This window comes from Gymnoscopelus microlampas (genome assembly GCF_963454915.1).
Source record: "Gymnoscopelus microlampas genome assembly, chromosome: 17".
NCBI lineage: Eukaryota > Metazoa > Chordata > Actinopteri > Myctophiformes > Myctophidae > Gymnoscopelus > Gymnoscopelus microlampas.
The window spans coordinates 11617663-11636659 of record NC_139954.1 but is presented as its reverse complement, the minus strand read 5'-3'; the positions used below and the strand labels follow the sequence as shown (position 1 = coordinate 11636659).

The 18997-nt window shown below is 40.8% G+C and overlaps 3 protein-coding genes across 3 annotated transcripts in view; all 3 read right to left on the bottom strand.

Moving 5' to 3' along the window:
• Nucleotides 1-8498, bottom strand: part of trim45 (tripartite motif containing 45) — an 18078-nt gene extending 9580 nt beyond the window's left edge. The window contains exons 1-4 of the mRNA XM_084084767.1: nt 8068-8498; nt 6700-7002; nt 4109-4406; nt 2004-2149 (exon numbers count right to left, since the gene is read on the bottom strand). Of these exons, the coding sequence (XP_083940893.1) occupies nt 2004-2149; nt 4109-4406; nt 6700-7002; nt 8068-8345 (1025 nt within the window). The 5' untranslated portion in view covers nt 8346-8498. The remainder of the gene's footprint in view (nt 1-2003; nt 2150-4108; nt 4407-6699; nt 7003-8067) is intronic.
• Nucleotides 8499-9906: 1408 nt separating this feature from the next.
• vtcn1 (V-set domain containing T cell activation inhibitor 1) lies at nt 9907-14261 on the bottom strand. Its single transcript, XM_084084671.1, has 5 exons — nt 14234-14261; nt 13657-13721; nt 12902-13249; nt 11683-11934; nt 9907-10918 (listed from the first exon to the last, which is right to left on the bottom strand). Exons 1-5 carry the CDS (start codon nt 14254-14256, stop codon nt 10806-10808), a joined length of 801 nt encoding a protein of 266 aa, XP_083940797.1. The 5' UTR covers nt 14257-14261; the 3' UTR covers nt 9907-10805.
• Nucleotides 14262-15179: 918 nt separating this feature from the next.
• parp4 (poly (ADP-ribose) polymerase family, member 4) overlaps nt 15180-18997 on the bottom strand; it is a 29443-nt gene continuing 25625 nt past the window's right edge. Inside the window, exons 33-36 of the mRNA XM_084083918.1 lie at nt 18762-18915; nt 18184-18286; nt 17668-17806; nt 15180-16866 (exon numbers count right to left, since the gene is read on the bottom strand). Coding sequence (XP_083940044.1) covers nt 16641-16866; nt 17668-17806; nt 18184-18286; nt 18762-18915 — 622 coding nt within the window. The 3' untranslated portion in view covers nt 15180-16640. The remainder of the gene's footprint in view (nt 16867-17667; nt 17807-18183; nt 18287-18761; nt 18916-18997) is intronic.

Genomic DNA, 18997 nt, shown 5'->3' with positions numbered 1-18997 from the left:
TTTATTCATAATGTTCTAATGTTCAACGTCAAACACAATGAAATCGTTAATCGCAATTATTTGTATGACAATTAATCGTCAACTTAATTTTTGGGAATCGTGACAGCACTAGCGCCTTCGAGCAAGGAGGCACGGAACGAGAGGCGAGGGCGGAGCAATCGATCGGGTTTGCTTTGAGGAATGGGAACCCTCCTGTCCTCACTCAGTCGCCGTCATTTTGAAGCGACGGTAATTACTTATGACGTGTCACACAGCTGGATCACTGGATCACTCCGGAGCTTGGAGGGTTATGTGGAAGAGCAGAATTTATACATCATAAGAGAAAAAAGTTAAAAAGTTACTTTAAACTTCACAAAACCAGTACTTGTTTAGCAGATAAAAAATTGTCTCTCCATCTTGGCAAAACAGAGTCGATACTCTTTGGGTCTAATGCTAAATTAAAGAAGTCTCCTGGGTTCAGAGTGGTAATAGATGACTCAGAAACTACAGCCGAGGAAGCAGTAACTTAGGCTGAATATTAGACAACAAGCTATTTGACAAGTATTTTCTATCTAGAATATCCACTCTAATAGATAGAAGTGCCCTTGAAATATTGGCCCGAGAGCTCTTGTTCAATATAACTTTGACTACGCCTGTACATCCTGGGTACAATAGCATTCCCATGATTCTCAAACAAAAATTGCAGACCTTTCAAAATAAATTAGTTAGAAGGTCCTCAAACTCCCAGACATCCCAAAACTCACCTTCTGCCTGCCAGCTTTATCAGCCTCAAGTGGCTCAGAGTGGAGCAGAGTGTCCCAGATTAAATTGTGTTAAGTTCACAGGATCGTAAATAATGTAGTACACAAATATTTATACAACTATACTTTTCCAAAGTTAGTGATGATACCCACAGGTCCCCCACCATAGGTAGTTCCACTGACTTTTTACCATGTTTTTTTGAGGGCTGTATGGGAAGAAAAAAGAACAACCTCTAATACTCATCAGCAGTTCTGTGGATCAGCTATACCTGCAAACCTCAAGTACATTTTAAATCCTCCCTGAAAAGATAGATGTACAGTATATCATTGTTGTCGGGCAGAAACCTCCTACTGTATCTCCATATTCTAACTGTTTGCGTTTTTTGTAAATTAATGTCCTACTTGATCATACAACAGCGCCATACGAAAGCATCAAAAGTAGCAGATCTGCAAGCTCGAAACGCAGCGCAAAACGCAGCGCGAAGCGACGCGTTTCAAGCTTGTAGATCAGCTACTTTTGCTTATTTTTTTATTTGAATCCTGAAAAGTAACAGTTTTGGACATTTCCAGCTGACAGAGACGATATAGCAACTGTCATGTTGCAGCGTATTCCCTATTTTCAATCAGTTTCTGTCGTGACATATTGTGAGCTTGTATGTCTTTAATTTCTTTTCAGAATGTTAGGTTTCATGTGGTCAACACTCACAACTGATTGTTTGTTGAGTCGAATACAAGTTATGTTATTTCACACTGTACCTGCATAGAAACCCAGGTACCTCATACTGTATGTGATCCAGTTCTCAAACATTTTCATGTCAAGGACCCCAAAACTTGCATTTGGCCGCGGACGTCAGGGACGCACCACATTTTTGAAAATAACCGATCTACAGGCTCACAACGTTTTGCATCGCGACACGTTGTGAGCTTGTAGATGGGCTATTTTCGAATAGCTGAAGTATAAATGTTACTTGATGATTTTGTTCCTATATTAACAAACTTTCCTTAAGTAGCCTACCATCAACTAATCTGCATGCTACGCTACTACTACAGCGTAGGGCGTAGGCTATCATGCATGTAGCAGTGTGACAGTATTCTGGCACACTGACTGGTGCATGTGCATACTCCTGCTCAAAAGACTGGTGGGATGCCGTGGTGGCGCATGAAGCGGGCAATACACCCCTGCCCCACCCGTAGGAACCCCCTCAAGGACCCCACTTGGAAAACCACTGGTTTAATTACAGCGTCTTTTCTGTGGTATTGTACCTGCGTTGGACTCGGACCTCCTCCAGCCTTCGGAGCAGAGACAGACAGTGCGACTCCACAGCGTTGGCATAGCCTCTGGCAAACGCACGCACCTCCACCGCCACCGTTTCCACCCGCGTGTGCAAGGTCTCCTGGGAAATCTCCACCTACAGTAGAGAGGAGACACGTCATTTTGGGACAAAGTGACACTTCAGTGTGAGGAACCCACCTCATTTGGACAATCTAAATATTAATGTTGTTGTGAGGTAATTGGTCAAATAGAATCCGCTATCTGCAAAAAGTGACGCCTACTTTCATTTTGACTAAATATTTTGAACTGACCATGAATGTACTGTATGTCGTTGATGACAAGAGTAAACCTTGTATCTCCAAATATTAACCTTTTATGTATTCTTTTCAGTAAATGAATGCACTAGTTACATTATAATGAATTCCCAACTTACATGCAGTGTCACAAAAGTTAAAAAAAAAAAGATTTAATTGGTACTGTAGTCTGTCTGTGGGTTTTATAAATACTAGAACGATGCAACCGACCAAAAACTAATCTGCGTGCTACAACAGTGGTATTGGGTACTACAGCAGTAGCAGTGTGTGAGTAACCATAGTATGGGAACGCAGGCACCGAAGTGCACGGCGGTGCATGTGCGATTGTGCGTACGCGTGATCCTGCAACAAAGACAAACTGGCAGAATGCTGTATAGTGTCGCGTGAAGCGACCAGTGCACCCCTGGTTGTACCCATCTGTCTGTCTGTGTCTCCTTTATAAACAGACTCTAGGTTTGAAGTCAACCTGCAATCCTAGACACGTTGGTAGGACTTCATTGATTTCATTGCATTTGTGGTGGAGGAATGTGGGTTCTACCCTTAATATGAATCATTTCATACAGAGCTGGTGTCCCTCCACTTGTGTGGGGCCATTCACAGACTGCTGCTATTGTTGTCGTATGGGGACAGCTGTCCCGTTTCTTCCTATCAGCAGTTCTGTCTATTAGTGTAATGTGCTAGTTCCGGTTCACATATAGAATACTTGCCATTTGGGGGCAGCTTACTAGCACAAGAGTAACAGCCCTCCTATGTGTGTGAGAGGGACACTATAAGAGGTGTTTGTTAGAACTAATGGGGACACAGGACCGAAGGGAGAGTGTTTTAGGCCATGAGGCCTGCACACTTGAGTTATTTTTCACTGTTGGATGTTTAAATAAACTTTGTCTTACACTATCACCCTGAGCGGATATACGCATGTCATTTATCCACGACACACTCTATATCTTAACCGTTTTATCCTACTGTTGGTGGACTAGGTTTCATACCGTTTACTCCCATCTTACATTTTGGTACTGTAAGTGATACAGTAAATGCCTAAATTGTAAAATTGTAAAAAAGGGGATGATCTGAGGGGAAATAAGACAAGTTAACACATGTTATGACATGTGGAGCCCTTAGATAAATGGTAAGTGTAAAAAGTAGTGTGTTTCAAAAGCACAACAGTAACAGTTATATGTCTTGTCGATACACATTTCAGTTAAACAGTGCTGCTCTGATCTCAATGTCACTGAGCCACTACCACTGACACCTGTCAGGTCAACGGTCACAGTAAGCCACCATGGGAATCAACAGTTCCTGAGCCATGTGGCCCATAGGTCAGGAGAGGAGCCTATCTCCTGTTTCCGTAGCGTGAGGAAGCTTCATGTACAAGTACACCCACTGGACAGGACGCTAGTATATGACGCAGGGACTTACCCCCAATCCAACCCATGATACCGAGTGCATTGGGTACCATTTATATCAGTGGTTCCCAAACCTTTTAGCTCAAGACCCAAAAGAGAAATTAGACTTTTGCCCGGGACCCAAACTAGTGAAAATAGCAGATCTACAAGCTACGTGCTTGCTAGTTTGGGTATGAAATACTATTTTTTTAATCTTATATATATTAACTTGTGACCCATAAAAATATTGGTCCGCGAACCAAAGATGAGTCCTGATCCACTCTTTGGGAAACAGTGGTCTAGACACAAGACTTCAGAAGGGGCGGACACCGTTTCTACCGTCATACCTGCGACCTCCGGGTTAAGGGCCACCAGTCTCGCTTTGAACTCAGACCCTACCTTCCTCAGCGCCTCCTCCAGGCGCTCCAGACGGGGACGCAGACACCCAGAGACCAGCTGGCGGATGCGGTCGCCGTGCCGGTCGATGACGTCGTGTGCGGGGCAGCAGCGGTGCTGGTTGGGGTCGCGGTGGAACGTGGCGGAGCACTCGATGCAGACCGGCAGGTCACACGGCTCGCAGAACAGACGCAGCTCCTGGCCCGGGTGGAAGGAGCAGAGGACGGGCCGCGACACGCGCCCCTGGCGCTTCATCTCCTGGAGACACTGGACCGTGTGGGAGGCCGTGCGCTTCTGCCTCCTGACCACAATGCAATAGAATAGGGATGCAACAGTTAACCATCCCATATGGTCCCTCAGTGCTCTATACTAGTGTCTTTTCTGTTTATTGTGGGGGAAGCTTTCGCTGAAAATAGCAGATCGGCAAGCTCACAACGTGTTGCTCTGCGACACGTTGTGAACTTGTCGATCTGCTTCAGTGGTTAATGAAAGTACTCGATTAATAAAATTATTGATTTACAAGACATCAACGCACAGCAAGTGTGAACGACCCAGTCAAATCTATTCAGCGTCTTAAAGATGGTGGTTGAACAATTAAGCAACACTTCAACAGGTGTTAGGCATATTAGAGAGATGCATTATCCCAATTTCCAACACAGAGATATACTCTTTTAAGTGTGTTTTTGTTGCTCATAGAATTACATACACCAGGTAGGTTACAATGACCAATTTATAACTGGATATTCATAATCATTTGAAGTAATTCTGTGCATGTGATTAATTTGGATCTATATGGACAGTTGTGTGCTGTGAGCCTTAAATAAAATTGTGGTCGCTGGAGCGTCAACAGTGTGCGGACTTCCTCTTCTTTCTACAGTTGTGCATAGATGACAGCCTAGCTCCACAAGTAAAACCAGAATCATCAGGCTATAATTGATAGCCTAATTGTTAAGACTTAGACAGGGGCCATTTTCGAATTGCACAAGTACAAGCAAGCACACGCGATTGATATGGGCACATTTCCTACTAATGATGACTCAACCAGGTAAACCGATACAGTTTCCCTTGAAATTCTAACTCCCATTTCTGTGGAAGTATTTAAGGGAGGTTTTAGTACATCAAAGTAAATACAGGCTTTTATTTGATGTATGATGACGCATCAATGTTGTCAGTTACTTGGAAGTCGGAGTACATCAAGGTAAATACAGGCTTTTATTTGATGTATGATGACCCATCAATGTTGTCAGCTACTTGGAAGTCGGATGTCTGACTCGGAGTCGGAAACCATAGACCATTTAAACTTCGACTTGAGTAAAAATACAAAAGTGTTGGCATTCCAAGCTGTCAAATAAGTAATTAAAAAGTGCAATATTTTCCTCTGAGATGTAGCCTAATGGAGTTCAATTGAGTACATATATATAGTTACTTTTCACATCTAGAATAGAATAGAATAGAACAGGTGTTCCATTTGTACACTCTCAGAGTTACTGACCTGTAAGGGTTCATTTGATTCCTAACTATCATCCCCCATTAATAATGGAACCCCCCTCAGATATCCACTATCAATCCAGTTCTAACTTCTATTCTATTCTGGAAAGTAATACGCATATCTACTCAGGTACAGGTACTTTTACTTTACTTGAGTATTTCCAATTGTGTTGACACTTTATGCTTCTACACTCCATTACAACTCAAAGGCAAATATTGTACTTTTTACTCCACTAATTAGTCACTAGTTACTTTGCAGATGGAGTCCAGGGCTCATGGCTCCTTGAGGGGGTTCGGACCCTTAACAGGTCTGTTCTAAAGTGTACAAAAGGACCCTTATATGGGTAACTCTTAAGTGCACAATTGGACCCTTACAGGTCCACTTAGCAGTAGGGGCAGGCTTGACCCTTACGGGTCCATTTGGTTCCATTTGTGCACTATAGAGTTATGGGGGGGGTCCTTGGAATGAAATAAAATAGTTTGAGCAGCACTGGCATACAAGTTGTTATGCCTCTATATCCAGTGTTCTGGGGCCAGTTGCACCACCTCACACTAAGTTCAAACTTAGCCTAGTTATAGCTTAACCCGTTCAATCTGGGGACGCATCCGTGTCATTTTAGATTTCTTTGGCTATTCAAAAATAGCAGATATACAAGCTTATGAGCTTGTAGATCTGCTATTTTTTGAAAAATCGTGAAAATGTGTGCAAATCTTTGAATATATATAAACGTTTGTAACTTAAATCTTTGCCTCTGGTGGGGTAGCTGGAACAAAAATATTTTACAAATGTTTGCCTAAAAATATGTATATATTTAAAGATTTGCAAAAAAAATCACCATTTAAAAAAAAAAATAGCAGATCTACAAGCTCATAGCGCGGCACTCGGTGCCGCGCTATGAGCTTGTAGATCTGCAATAGCCATTGAAAAGCCAATTTCTTTGGCTTTTCAATAGCCAAAGAAATAAAAAAATGACACAGATGCTTTCCTGGTCTAAATGGCTTTTTTTAAAGCCATTTAAGCTATAACTAGTTATAGCTATAACTAGTTTGAACTTAGTGAGGTTTGGTGCAACTGGCCCCCAGTTCGGTTCTTCGTTTGGACCCACCTGTGCGCTTGGCTGCAGAACTCACACAGGTTGACGGAGCAGACCTCGCAGCGCTTCTCCGCGTCTCCGTCGCTGCACAGGTCGCACACCACCGGGCCGTCCGCCATCAGGGTCTCCGCGAACACCGCGTCCAGGGCCAGGTGGTCCGTGCTCAGACCCCCCACTCCCGACAGAGGAATGTCCACCTCGGTGTCACACTCCGGACAGAGGACGGTCTTCTTCTTGTCGCGGTGGGACGGGGACGGATCCTCGCTGCTGTTGCTGCTGCTTCTTGATGACGATGAGGTCCGGTTGGTGGCAGGCCTGTCACAATTATTACATAATCGCCTTTTATTAATGGAAATTATTTGAGATAATAACAATTATTTTTTGCATAATCATCATAATTGTTTCCAAATTGAAAAATGTTCTTACATTTACAAACATTTTCAAACATTTTCAAAAGTGGTGGAAATCAGAGGCGTAGCGGCTAATTCCGCTATTAATGTTTTTGGTAACACTTGCTCATAAGGTACCTGTAATTAATGCTTAATTTATGATTACTTAATACATTATTTAAGCATTAATTACGCATTAATTCCTTGTAATTCATCATCAATTAACAGCATTAGTTAAGCAAAGTTACTTAATACATGATTTAAGCGTTAATTTAGCATTAATTAAGCATTAATTCATCATGAATTCCTTGTAATTCATCATTAATTAGTTAAGCAAAGTTTCTTAATACATGAATTACAAGGAATTCATGAATGCTTAATTAACGCTTAATTACGCATGAATATTGTATTAAGTAATCATAAATTAAGCGTTAATTACGGGTACCTTGTGAGCAAGTCATGTGTTACCATGTTTTTGTATGTATAAAGTTATTAATATGTCGGTCATTTCTTTGTATATTTAGGTTATTTGTCATATCTGCCCTGTGCAACTTCAAAGACCAAAAGCCAAACAGAAATGTAATTTTTATTCACAATAATGTTCCAATTTTCAACGAAAAAAATATAAAAAATGTAATCGTTAATGCAATTTATTTGTGTGACAATTTATCGTCATCGTGTCGAATTTCATAAAATAATCTTGACAGTCCTACCGGTTGATGATAATTAATTAACCCATTAACCTGGAACGCATCTGTGTCACTTTAGTTGGCTTCGTTGGCTTTCGTTGGCTATTAAAAAAATAGCAGATCTACAAGCTCATAGCGCGGCACCGAGGGGCCGCGCTATGAGCTTGTAGATCTGCTATTTTTGAAAAATATTGAAAAAATATTTTTTTGATTTTTTTTTTTTTCAAAAAAACTGTTAGGATTTAGAAAACATTTTAAGAATCGCCTCAGGTCTTACACATAAAAAAAAAAAAAAGCCCTACCGGTTGGTGGTGGTAGTGGTGTTGGTAGGACCGGTGGTCACGGACACAGAGAACGGCTCTAACTGCACAATGCAGTCTGAACAGAAGGTGTGTAAACACGGCAGGATCTTAGGCTCGCGGTACAGCCGTTTACACACAGCGCACACCGCCCCCTGCTGGTGACGATTCACCATGTCTCTGATGTCGTTGTTGTCCGTGTTACAAAGTAACGAGTTTGTCGTCTGCTGTTGGTGCTCCATGTCTTCTTTACTCTGCTGCTGCTGTTTCGAGCCCGACATTATAGTGCCGGTTTTGTTGTTAAGTTTACACCTGAATAATAACTCCTGGAACTAATAACAAAACAATGAATGCGATAATCACACCCTAAAAAAATAAACTACCACCTACCCCTATCTCTACTGCAAACTATCAAATCTCCCAAACGACTCACTCACGTTAACGCAATGGACTTTAGTAACATTATAACCTGCTTAAACGTTCATACTCCATTGATTCAAAACTCAGCCGGAGAGACAGACCGCCTACTTTTCTTGCTGGGAAAACTCAACTATATTTATTTTACTACTGCTCTCTCTCAGACATCTGACACCTTCCCCTACTGACCAATGAGAGACGTCGGCAGGACCTTTCAGGCGTGGCCAGTGGTGTAAAGTAACTAAGTACATTTACTCAATTTCTGTATTTAAGTAAAATGTTGAGGTCTTTTTTTTTACTTTACTGGAGTATTTCCAATGTTCTGTACTTTTACTTCTACTCCACTACATACATCTCAGAGGCAAATATACTTTTACTCCACTACAATTATTGGAAAACTTTTTTTTATACTTTGTAGATTATTATTAGTATTACAAAACATACATTAACCACCACACTTTATACATTTCGGCCATTTGAAAATAACCGATCTACAACTTAAGCTCACAATGCCTTGAGACCCATTGTGAGCTTGTAGATCTGCTATTTTCAATAGATTTTTTTACATTTGAAAACTTGTGAAATGGGACATTCTGCATAGGCCTACTTTCTACTTTAAGCACATTTTGACACCAATACTTTTGTACTTTTCCTCAAGTAAATTTTGAATTCCGGACTTTTACTTGTAACAGAGTATTTCTAAATTGCAGTATTGATCAATCAATGATACTTTTACTTAAAGTAAGAAATGTGAGTACTTTTTCCACCACTGGGCGTGGCATCATAACTCCCAGGGTACTACTGCTGAAAGCCTGGTGACGTGAGGTCAGACAAGATTGAGTGGACCCCCATCTGCTGGTTAGAAAGTGGCAAGTGCAGCTCAATTTCAGATCTAAAGTCCAAATAAACTGGTCCCTTTATGGGTCCATTTGGTTCCTGAGGTGTCCAGTCTTCCGAAAAAAAAGAAAGAAAGAAAAAATATGCCCACTGAGGTCTCAGGTTATACCAGTTATCCTGTAGGCCTACTTGTGTACAATTTGTTTTCATACTTTAGGGCTACTTCTACTTCCCTACATCTCAAAGGCAAATATTGTACTTTTTACTACTGCACTACAGTTTAGTTAAGTTTCTTTTATGATTAGATGAATGCAAAACATGTATTATTATTATTATCATTATTATTATTATTATTATTATTATTATTATTATGCTAAGCTACCAGGCAGCACAAAGTAATTAAAGTCACCCTCACCTTTACCAGCAGAACCATAACACTGGATACCGTTTAGAACCAGCGATTCTCAAGTGAGTTTATTTATTTATTTATGTATTTTTAATTGCATTTTAACTACAACTTTTAACAACACACGAACAAAACAAAAGCCAACATTCACCCACCTACCCACCCAGCCCCGAGGGAAATAAGCAAGGGTTCTCCAGAAAGAGGTGAAAGCAACGCAATAATGATTAACAATAATGATAATAATTACAATACATAAAAAAATACAATAAAAATAATAGCGATAGAACAAAAACCAAACAAAGCAATGAAACAAAGAATATGGCAATCCAATCAGGTATCGATCGAATGAGGGAGTTGATTTAAAACAGAAAGGGGTCCCAAGTTATGTGAAAACATTTCAAAAACTGCTTATTTATAGATTAGATGATAGATTCTTTGTGAGTTTACAGATTGTGCAAAAAATGTAGGATACATCAACAATAGCTACATAACTTAAATAATTTATACCTCTGTGTCTGTTGTCTGTGTCTGTGTTTTGGAATTGACATGAACTTGTTACACAGTAACAACATCAAAGTGAAATACATTAACAGCAAATGTATACCATGCTGTATGGGCGATCTGGAGTGAAGCTGGTAGGTTGCCTTTATCATGGACAAGGCTCTACATCCTATACATACCTAATCTCATTCTTTTACATACTGTACATGTGCGTGAGAGTACTACATACTAAAGACACATTGTTGCAGTTTTTCATTATCTTCTCCATAATGGAGCCATATATACACATACAGATACACGTATGTCAGAGTTGGACTGTGGATGGTTAAAAAATGTGTCTACTGATGATATGATTGATGGTCATTTTAAACAAGATTTCAAACTCTTTTTTTAACCACGTAAGCCCCATATGGTTGAACGCGGTCCCTCAGGGGCAGGGCTCTATATAAGTGTATTTTCTGCTATTGTGGGGAAAGCTTTCGCTGAAAATAGCCGATCGACAGGCTATAAGTGATCTATCTTGTCGATCTGCTATTCTCAGCGAAAGCTTTCCCCACCTTTGTCTAATAGCATGATCAAGTCAAATATCTGACGAGAGCAGAAAACATGTGATGAGAGACAGGTGTCTAAACGTCGCTGTAGGCGATGCAGCAGCACTGTAGGTGAAGAAATTCCTTGTGGAAACTCCCTTGTCTGTAAAACACAGAAACACATTTCATTGTCAAATAATACCCTTTTCAAATGTCTTTAATGAGAAGCAGCGAGGTATTTTGTTGACATTTGACTGTTTTCATTTTAAGGAAAACCCAGGGCCACCTTGTGATCTGTTTCTACATGTTGGGTTCCTCACAGTGTAAACAAGAATCCAGATGAGAAATCTCTGTATTTCCCTCGATTTTGATAGCTTGCTATGAAAGTCAACATGACAGTCATCACCCATCATGAGTTTTGAATAATGCATTTAAGTCAGAGAGTGTACAAAAGGAATCAAATGGGTCCATTTGTTTTCATTTGTACACTGTGAGTTAAATAAACACTCATGTGTTTCTACAGGGACCACAGTACACTCAAGGTGGCTCCATATCCGTAGCGTAGGACCAGTGCTGCTACAGTATATTATGCAGGTCAGGTGGCTCTCTGTTCGATTCTGGTACGACTGCGAGATATAATCAGAATCAGATCCAACTTCATTGTCACATCATTGGTTTGAAGAAGTGTTAAGAAGTGGGTGAAATTGCTTGTGGCATCATTTCGGTTGTTTTCCAAAAGGGGAGAAGAAAAATAGGGAAAAAAATGTCTACATATATACACATAGCATCAGACCAGCAGATACAGTTTGTACATGAGGTTAAGCATTAGGTGTGAAAGTGGTAACACACACACACACAGTTAAACCTTTGGCATACGCATCTCCAATGTGTATTTGAGTGCAAAAATAACCCCATATATATAATTACCTGTTATAGTTGCCTCAGCAACAGCTCTGACCAAATTGTTTTGGATGCGGCAGGTATGGGTGCTGTTTTGGCTAACAGGCCGCAGGGTGCTGACTAAACTGAATATCCCGGCAGAGGTATTAGAAAACGTTGTAGTGCCATTCAGGACCTTCCCATCCAGGTCCAGCCATGTGACGTTGGGTTTCGGGAGCCATCTTAGTGACGTAGCCGTCAGAACGTCAGAGGCGTAAGTGAACGAGGGCGCAGAAAAGGCTGCAGTGCAGAGGAACAATGATGTCTAAGTACATGATGACAATGAAGTTTAAGTACAGTACTCAATAAACCCGCCTCACTGCCTGCAGCAGCATCATTAAAAGCATCAGGTTGATATTGTTGTCTACTGTAGATGTAAGTGCATGTTAAATGGTTGTGAACAGTGTAAATAGACAGAAAGAAACCAGAAAGATGAGTCTCCTTTCCTGCCACTACAAGGTCAACATCAACACTAACTGACACTGTAGTGTGTGTTGTTTACCCAACTAACTCAAACATACTGAAATCCTAGCGGAAATGTCATTCCTTAGGTTTGGTCTTTGTCAATATGTCATGCATAAACCTAGTATTCCGGATGGATATGAAGTCAGTTTTAACCACTTGAGGCCCATTGTCAAAGAAATCTTAGTTTAGTTTAGTTTAGTTTATTTCGAGCCACATCAACATAATCACAAAACATAACACACTGTAATTCACTACTTCATTCTGTTAGATCGAAAAGGGCATAGGCAGAAGCTCATAGCTTATTTATGCCTATCCTTCATACATATTGTTTTAAGTTATTCAAAGTTACAAAGTCAACTTTGTAACTCTTTACTTTACTTTTGAAAATCTTCAAAAGTAAAAAAAGAGAGATCTGTAAGCTCACAAAAGTCTACGATGAGATGCATTGTGAGCTTGTAGATCTGATATTTGAAGATTTTTGACAAATTTAACCTATAATGACATGCCAAAATTAGGGACATCAGGTTGAAAGTGCTTATCAGTGAATAGTATCATAATTATGTTTTTATTACACCTACTTTTTCTGACCTTTTTGAATCTCACCCCAGACAAATTACAATAAAAAACTAAAACTAACACTAAAAAAAAAAAAAAATCCACATCGAAAACTAATTCAAACTAAAGCTGAAATTGAAAACAGTCAAAACTAAATAGGCCTACAAACTAAACTGAAAGACCTTACCTGCCACCCTAAGGTCAACATCAACAGTGCCGTTGGCGTTGACCTCGCAGCTGTAGACGCCCTGGTCGCTCTGCCTCACCCTCCTGAGCAACAGAGACACATTCCCACTGGCGATGGCATCGGGGAAGAGCTGAGTTCTGTCGCGGAACTCAGAGTTCTGGTCCTTGAGAACCGCTTTCCCACGCTGATAGCTGTACACCAGGCCGCTTAGCCCCTTCTTTGTCCAAGTGACTGAGACGTCGCCGGACAGTCTGGAGCGCAAGAAGCAGCTCAGAACGATGTCTTCGTCCAAGTTGGCCACGGGTGACCTGTTGCTGCTTTGCACTTCAGACTCAGATTGGCGGCCGCCTGTGAAACAAGGATTAAGACCTGAGGCCGATTCTACAGATGCTTTCTAAATCAGTAGTTCTCTGGCTTTCAAGATTTTTCAAAAATAGCAGATGTACATGCTCGCAGCGTGGCACAAAGTGATGCGCTGTGAGCTTGTAGATCTGCTATTTTTGCATAGCCAACGCTAAAATCTAAAATGACACAGGTTGTAGTGGGTTAACCAAAATGAGCCCTCGAGTCCCCATTCTGGGATGCATGCAAACATTATAGGACAGGGGACAGAACGGTCAACATATTGTACCCCCATGTAATACTGATTGTTATATAATCAATAAAATATACAAAGAGACAAATAGACAAAGCTTGTGTGCCAGGTGAAGTGCAAAACCTGACAAATCTCCTAAAGACACCCGCATAGCTCTTACCTGATAATGCCAGGGCTAGGATGAGGATGATGATGGCTGCAATTATGACGATGAGGATGATCATACTGCAAAAACAGAGAAACATATCATCGTATTAAAGTCACCGTATGAAATGTCAAACAAATTCACTACCAAGGTGTATTGATAGGGCTACAGTAGTTAACAATCACATCACATCTATTCTACTGACAAATAGTCCCTTAATAACATTCAGCACTTTAAACTCTAATCTCCACCATTAGTCAGTAACTCAAACATAATAATAATAATACATGGATTGTATTTATAATGCACTTTACAGTTGGGTAAATAAAGTGCTACAATAAGCATGTGCATAAAAACCATCCCACCACTATAAAAGATCTAAGCCTAACATTAAGCCTAATCGGGTTAAATGAGTTGCTCAGACATTAGCAACACTTGGTAAATGTATTGCCTATGATCAATTTGGTAGAATTCATTGATGGAAAAACGAATAAATCAAGACCTTAAAGTTCACCTCCCATATTTTAAAAAGCTGCAGTATATATATATATGAGCTCCACCACTTGAAACCTCTGAAAGCGAACAGACGTACATTGTGAAGATAGTGTCTCCCATTGAAGCCATAGTTCCCATATACTGTAGATCTGCAACTATTCCAGTGGACTGAGCAACTAGATCTCATGGCTTGTCTCCCTGTACATTGTATTATCTAACCTAGGTGTTACTGTTGGTACTGTTGAGGAGCGTCACTCACCATCCAACAGAGAACGCTACTCCTTATGTCAATATTGCATTTAAGGTGTGTACTACTTGTTTCAGCCACTCTCTGACATATTTGTCTCATCAACATATAGGAGCATGCATGCATTTGATATTCATTTATATACACACACCAATGACACTTATTTTGAGCCGAGTTGATCAAATTGTGCAACACTAAACAGTTTAAGTAGCCTATATTCTAAATATAGCCAATGAAAAAGTCATATTTAGTGTGAACTGGATTCTAATGCAAATTCCATACAACGTGAATATGACACATAATAAGCTATGTGTGTGTGTGTGTGTGTGTGTGTGTGTGTGTGTGTGTGTGTGTTTGTACACACTGGTGGAAAGTAAATAAGTACATTTACTGAAGTACTGTAAGTACAATTTTGGTGTATGTTTATTTTACTTGAGTATTTCCATTTATACCACACATAAACTCCATTATTACATAAAGAGGGCTTTGTGTGAAGCAGCTAATGATTACCAAATGAATCACACCAACATATTAATTGGGACCTCAATATCACGTTTCAGCTGAATATCACAGCGACTCTCAACCAGTGGGCCATGAGGATAAAATATACGTTAAAAAAAGGTTGACCACAGTCCAGCTCCTGTTGCAGGCGAGCGCGAATGTCATGAAGGTTTCACAGGAGAGCGCCCGCTTGTCACTCGCCTCTCATTGAACATTAAATACATGGCACGTCAAAACGCTCGCTGTGTGAAAAACCCAGCAACGCAGGAAATAAACACAAGAAACAACAAGGTAATGAGAGTCTTGAAAACACTTTATTGCCAAATAAGAAATGCAGTGACAACACAACAATGGATAATTAACAAAGAACTAGGGCTGGGCAATATATTGATATATCCATGTTGTGATATGGGACTAGATATGTTGGATACGGTAACATCGTGACATGACATGAGGATTGCCAAACTTTTTACCTCGAGACCCAAAAGATAAATTCTATGTCTCCCTGGGACCCAAGCTAGTAGATCGGCTATTTTCACTACTTCTCGAAAGTCTTTTTTTTAATAATTTTTTTGTTCATGGAATTTCTTGGTTTAAAAAAGAAAATCATCAATGAAATTATTTTGAAAAATACATTTTGATTCCCTTTTTTTTGTAATTAATTTATGAAAAATGTTGATTGATTGAAACAGAAAATAAAGGGATATTTACTAATGACCCACAAAAAATAGTCTGCGACCCACAATTGGGTCCCGAACCCAGTGTTTGGTAAACAGTGCTCTATATGGTATGGTGTCCACTCAAATATGCAAATTGATTGCCCGAGCAGGAAATTATGTGTGCACACGTAATTATGTTGTATTCCTGCTAAAAAATGTAAAAAAAAAACACACTTAATGTGACTGCCACCAGGTGTCCCCAAACCCTTCAAACACACACTCAGGACTGACACTTCAATGTGGACGCAACAGAGATATAAATGATTAAAAGAGTTGATTTTAGTAAATCATTTCCCCGTGAAAAATACAATGACATTTTGACAGAAATGCCCATAAAATAACACACATCAGTGGGAAGAGGCGGGAGAGGAAAAAAAGGCAAATGTACGTTGCGTGATGGCGTAGCGCGGCAAAAATAGCCGATCTAAAACCTCGCAACGCGTCCTACTAGCTAATTTCTTTATTAATCTTTTTAATTCCACAAGGGGCGCTCTAACACAGCTTCGGAATGATCCCTCGTCAATCAGAGAAGCAGTAGAAGGATGTGACGTCATTCCAAAAAAACGGACTTCCGTCTGCCCCAACTATAGGATTTTTAGAAAAACACTTCTAAGGGCGCGCTCCCACCGCACTTTTATTTTACCTCTGGGGCAGAATCTTCCAATGCTTTGTCAATGCAAATGCGTGGATTCTTGGAAAAAATCTGCAAGACCAGGAATCCACGCATTTGCATTGACAAAGCATTGGCAGATTCTGCCCCAGAGGTAAAATAAAAGTGCAGTGGGAGCGCGCCCTCACTCAGTTTCTTTTTTTTGTGTTGTGTTGAAAACCACCCATTTTCAACGGGCCATAGCCCCAAAGTTTTTTTGGTACACAACGTGGCTTCCACGGCGTTTCAAAGATCGTCTATTTTAAGGTAATTATGCTGGCATGGGGATAAAAAAAACGATGTTTAATATCTTGGCGGGTAATGTGTTAATGGCTTAAGTGAGTATAAGGTACGACACGGAGTGCGACGTCGCAAATTGGCCCTGTGCCTAGTTCACTGAACCTGGGTGGGGGAAGCCTCCCACGGCCCCCAGCCTCCAGTGAGTCAGCCCAGCGAGGGGGGAGTGCGGAGCGGGTTGGTCATAACCCAGGAGCTGGCGGGTGGACGACTCCCAGCTCCAGCCCATCTCCAGGCGGCTGCACACACAGGGGTACTGCCGGTCCGCCCAGCAGGCCCAGTCCACTGCCTTCTTCACAGCCTCCCATCGCTCTGGCCTGGAAGTTAGAATTTACATAACATTATTATTATCATGAGATCATTAGCTTTATGAAGAAAAAAAAAGGAACATCAACATTCTTCAAATTCTCCAAAAATTGCTGACATAGCAGATGTACTGTACAAGCTCAAGGACCCCCAAAATGATATGTAATTTGGCCGCGGACCCCCATGTCAAAATATTTTGTTCCAGGGAGGCAGGGACCCTCAGAATTGAAGATTTGAGTTACAAATGTTTGCTTTAAAAAATATTATGTTCAAAGATTTGCAAAAATGTGCAAAAATAGCAGATCTACAAGCAAGTGCTGCGCTATGAGCTTGTATATCTGCAATTTTTTAATAGCCAAAGTATAAAAGGTTAAAGTGGTTAAAATGATTGTGATGCTATATTAACACATTTAGCTGGGGACCCCCTGGAACCCCCCAAGGACGCCAGGGGGTCCCCGGACCCCACTTTGAGAACCAAAGGCATAGAGAGCATGTAGATTGGCTATTTTCCCTATTCATTGTCAATGAAGTACTGTATATATAGGGTTAAATGGTCAAGACAATACAGTGAAGGGTGGGGCTGCATGCAACATGGTTCCAAAGCAAGGAATCGAACCCAGGACATTGTAGTCACATGGTCAATGCACCAGGGAGGGAACCCTAGAGAGATTATTTTTAAAATAGATTAAAATCAGGGTTTTGTCTCCAATTAGATACCCATCCTTTATACGCACACATGCACATACACACACACACACACACACACACACACACACACACACACACACACACACGCGCGTGCACACACACACCTGGCCTGAAGAGGGCTAGCCTCTTCAAGTGAGAAGAGGCTCCGTAGGAGTTTTCCTTCCTCCAGCTGCTCCCCCCGCATCAGCTGCAGCACCAACAGAGTGGCCAAAAGCCTCAGGATGTCTGCACGGGCCCTCACACCTACACACACACACACACACACACACGTTTATATTACTGTACTCCTGAGGACATCAACATTTCAGAACGGGGATTTTATGAATGCCATTTTTGCAATTTGCACATTTTGCAAACGTCATTCACTGAACGTCTGTCTCCTTGTAGACTTGTCTCTCTCGTCACGTGCCACTCCTGCCTTCCATAATGCAGATAAATATCAAACATATTAGAAAATTATATTTTCTAATATAACACACACACACACACACACACACACACACACACACACACACACACACACACACACACACACACACACACACACACACACACACACACACACACACACACACACACACACACACACACACACACACACACACACACACACACAGTACCCAGTGAGAAGATGCCCTTGCTCTTCAAGAAGACATTGGCAAAAGAGTGCAGGTCGACTCTAATGAATCCACCCAGCTCAGCAGTACACTCCCAGTAGCCCTCCTAAAAACAACACCACACACAAACACACACACACACACACATGTACACAATACTGAAAACTCGAAAAAAAAACAAAGATTCGGTATGATATACATAGATGTTACAGTAAATTTGAGAAATCAGTCAGTTTGCAAAATGACTGGTGGGTTAGTGAATTCAAGGAAAAGCTGACACTAACCAGGATTTTGGGAGCTATTTTCACCTAGCCCCTAACACTAACCTCAGCCTAAATGTTAACCTTAGCCTAAATGTTAATAACATTCTCCTCAAATTAAAACCAATCAGTTTGATTTACACACACACACACACACACACACACACACACACACACACACACACACACACACACACACACACACACACACACACACACACACACACATTATTATGTATTTATAATATAGTCTCTCTTCTTTTCAAAAAAGGAGAGAAAAGTGAGAACTGAGAAGTACAGTGTAGACTGTAGAGGACCTACTGGATGCTGCTTCAAGAAGATGGACACCCACTGCATCAGCTCAACGCGTTGTTGTAGTAGTTGTTTTTGTTGTCGTACTTGTTGTATGAATTGTAGTTGTTGTCGTGGTAGTAGTTGTTGTGATCTTTGTTCGAGTCTGTCTTCCCCTTCTCCCCTGCAGACACACAATTATGGTGAATAGTAGTAGTAGTAATAAAAACAACAACAATAACAATAACAATCATAGAAATGCTCCT

What these genes read in the sequence shown, in the direction of transcription:
- vtcn1 (XM_084084671.1), bottom strand. Translation starts at nt 14,256, where the DNA reads ATGGGAGACACTATCTTCACAAT. An exon ending in CCTAGCCCTGGCATTATCAG is followed by an intron (nt 13,250 to 13,656) that starts GTAAGAGCTATG and finishes CTTGTTTCACAG; the next exon opens with GCGGCCGCCAATCTGAGTCT. An exon ending in TGCTGAGGCAACTATAACAG is followed by an intron (nt 10,919 to 11,682) that starts GTAATTATATAT and finishes TGTGTTTTACAG; the next exon opens with ACAAGGGAGTTTCCACAAGG.